At 38.5% G+C, this 2,980-nt stretch overlaps 1 protein-coding gene across 1 annotated transcript in view; it reads right to left on the reverse strand.

The window, feature by feature from the left end:
- LOC106516398 (myelin protein zero-like protein 2) overlaps positions 1-2,980 on the reverse strand; it is a 7,896-nt gene that overhangs the window by 2,540 nt on the left and 2,376 nt on the right. The window contains exon 2 of the mRNA XM_014006738.1: positions 316-485. Coding sequence (XP_013862192.1) covers positions 316-485 — 170 coding nt within the window. The remainder of the gene's footprint in view (positions 1-315; positions 486-2,980) is intronic.

The raw sequence follows: 2,980 nt of genomic DNA on the forward strand, positions 1-2,980 counted from the left end.
CCTGATGTCATTTAGGAGATCTGTAATTAGACTTATATTTAGTCAGAACAAAAAACAATATATTAAATTTACTTTATGATTAGTTATAATTTAATAGTTGATATCTGAAATATATAGAGTAATTTATTGCAGATATTTTGATTTTTTTGGGGGGTTTTGTGAACTACATGAGGATGGGTCAGACTTCGGCACACAGCAGTGATGTAACCTGTCTACAAATACACACTATAGAGGCTGCAGCCATCTATAAAGTGTTATAAAGGTGAAAGTACACACTGAAAGTAGCTTTCAGACCAGAGAACAGTTTCTACTCACCGACTCGTCAGCTCCTCCAGTGAGGGGTCGGAACATCCAGGACACAGTTACTGAGTCCCGCGACACAGAATGAGTGGAGCTGAAGGTGCACTTCAGTTTCACATCGGTCCCATTGACCGCTTCCACCTCATTCGGAGAGGAAATACTTATCCCACAGACCTGTCGCACCCCTGAAATAAAGAACATGTTAGAAAACATGCATTTAAAATAAAAGATGTGCATGTGAGAACAGGTTAACATGSATAAAAATCAAAGGCTCTTCCTTATTTAAGAAACTGAATATTTGGAACAATGGCATATTTTGTGATACTTAAAAGAAGGGGATCAGTAAAAAAACAATGAGTACATAGAAAAACTGGGAAACACCGATCTTTTTGTAGTCCTCAAGAATGTTAACTACAAAGAAAACAAYAACATGATTCTTCATGATAAGAGAGTATCCCAGTCTGCTGCTCTACATAAATATAAAACTTTCACTTGTCTAACAAAAACTGTATTAAAATACTACCAACCAGATACTTTCAAATGCAGTAATAAACCTATCAGGAGCAACAAAATAGATTATTTCCATCATTTCCTGTCTAAAAAGATTTATTCCTAAAACTAAATTGTTAAAAGTAAAACTTTATTTGTGGTTAAGGTTTTCTTTGAACCAGTTTATCCAGCAGACCACATCCTAATGCCCTCAGGAAATTTATGGGAGGCATWTAATGTCCGTTTCATTTTTTATATTGTAGAGTTAAAAACATAAAAGGCATTAAAACTCATACGGGAAGCAGTAAACAAAGCAGTGGGATGAATACGCTGAATCAGGCGTGGAAGTGAAAGTGGTCTGATGCGTTCGAGGCCCTTCAAATTGCTGAATCTCAAAACTGCAGCTATAGTTCCRTTTTCTGATCAACCAGGAGCTTTTAGAGCTGCAGGGTCCATCTGCACTTCAAGCTGGGGACACAATCGACAATTCCATAGTGTCCTATGATTAATCATTAGACATATCCATGTTTCTGAGGAATCTACAGCAGAGAAAACACTGAAAGAGGTAAAATGTTGGAGTGTCAGCGTTTTAAAGGAAGTTTTTGTGGGCTATAGGGGATCTGCAAGATGCTCAACAGCAMAAACTAGCTAAGGGTGTAACCCAGGGATGGGCAATCCTGATCCTCAAGTGCCGCTTTCCTTCAGTTTTCTAGAAGTTTCTTTGCTCTAAAACACCTGATTAGAATGAWTTGGTGACCAATGGGTTTCTGAAGAACTACTGAAGGGAATTCACTCACTGAATCAGCTGTGTTGGAGCAGAGAAACAAGTAAAACACGCATGACAGYGGTCCTCCAGACCCCCTTGATTAGCTGGGCTGTGAGTGGTTGAGGCTAAAACCTTTCCTACATCCYCCAGCATGGCATGCGGTTCTGGATCGAATTCACTGAAATAATAATCATTCGATTGGACAAATCTTTCATTGATATTGKTCACATCTATCACAATACATTGATACTAAATTACTGCCCAGCCCTAGTAAAAACATCATTTTGTAACTTGTAACAACTTTATTTTAACATGATTTTGATTTACAGAATTTTATGCATTTATCATTAAACTACACACTACACTACACTAAAGGTAATAGCTCCACCCTCCTCTTGTCACACCTAAGCTAAACCCTAAAGTAAGCCTAGATCTAGTCCTTCTGTGAATGATATAGATGCCRTTTGGACAGCAATTCCCAGCTCCCCRGACCTCAACAGGTGAAACCCAGACGGGCTAATACTCCCTCAAATACGTCTTCGTGGGCACCAGGCTCGAGGTAATGGAATACCCCCACCCCGGGATACCACAATTCCGATTGTTGCTCACAATTAAAYCATATTTGATTATCACATACRCAGACTTTTCTCGTATTATTCCAAYGTGTTTCTGCTTTGCTACCACAGTCCGTGTATTCAGTATCTACATAATATATAATCAGCCATGGCAACAAAAACGGTACCAAAACAAGCTCAAAAAGCAGATTAATAACTTAAATATATTAAAGAAAAATCTCCTTTATGATTTTAGAGGAAAGCTGAACACAAATCATTTTAGAGCAAATATATCAGGTCTGCATAACGGCCTAAATTTATGGTTTAATTTGTTCAATCCAATGGWGTTTCCACAGTTTGGTTTCCACGATCCGACCTCTCCGTGCATTTGTAACTACTAATGGTCTGTTGGAGAACTCTGCTATAAACTTATTTGTGACTGTAGGCAGTAAGGTGTGCAGAATAAGAACACTGCTGGTTGTTGAGCATGTTYGGGTTTGATGACATGCACCTGTTGGGCTTAGGACACAGACAGCAGGGATTGTGTTCAGACATGGCTTGTCTGGTAAAACTGCGTGACGTCATTTGTATTTTCACTGATGTTGAAACCCTAACAGATAACATGAGCAAACATACCGGTTTATACACTACTCAACGTATCAAAGGACACCGGAGTGAGTGGAAGTTGCACGCTGATGCATGTTGGATCTTGTTCTATTCACTCACTCAACTGAGTCGTTTCACAATCAAATGTTCGTCTCCTTGGTTCATAAAAGAATCRTTGAGTACAGTCAAAAACTGAGAATTTATCATTTATTTGTAAAAGCTGCCAGGAAAACCTCTGACTTTTTATTAATGTATAAATTAACTA

This window comes from Austrofundulus limnaeus, unplaced genomic scaffold, assembly GCF_001266775.1.
Source record: "Austrofundulus limnaeus strain Quisiro unplaced genomic scaffold, Austrofundulus_limnaeus-1.0 Scaffold37, whole genome shotgun sequence".
Classification (NCBI taxonomy): domain Eukaryota; kingdom Metazoa; phylum Chordata; class Actinopteri; order Cyprinodontiformes; family Rivulidae; genus Austrofundulus; species Austrofundulus limnaeus.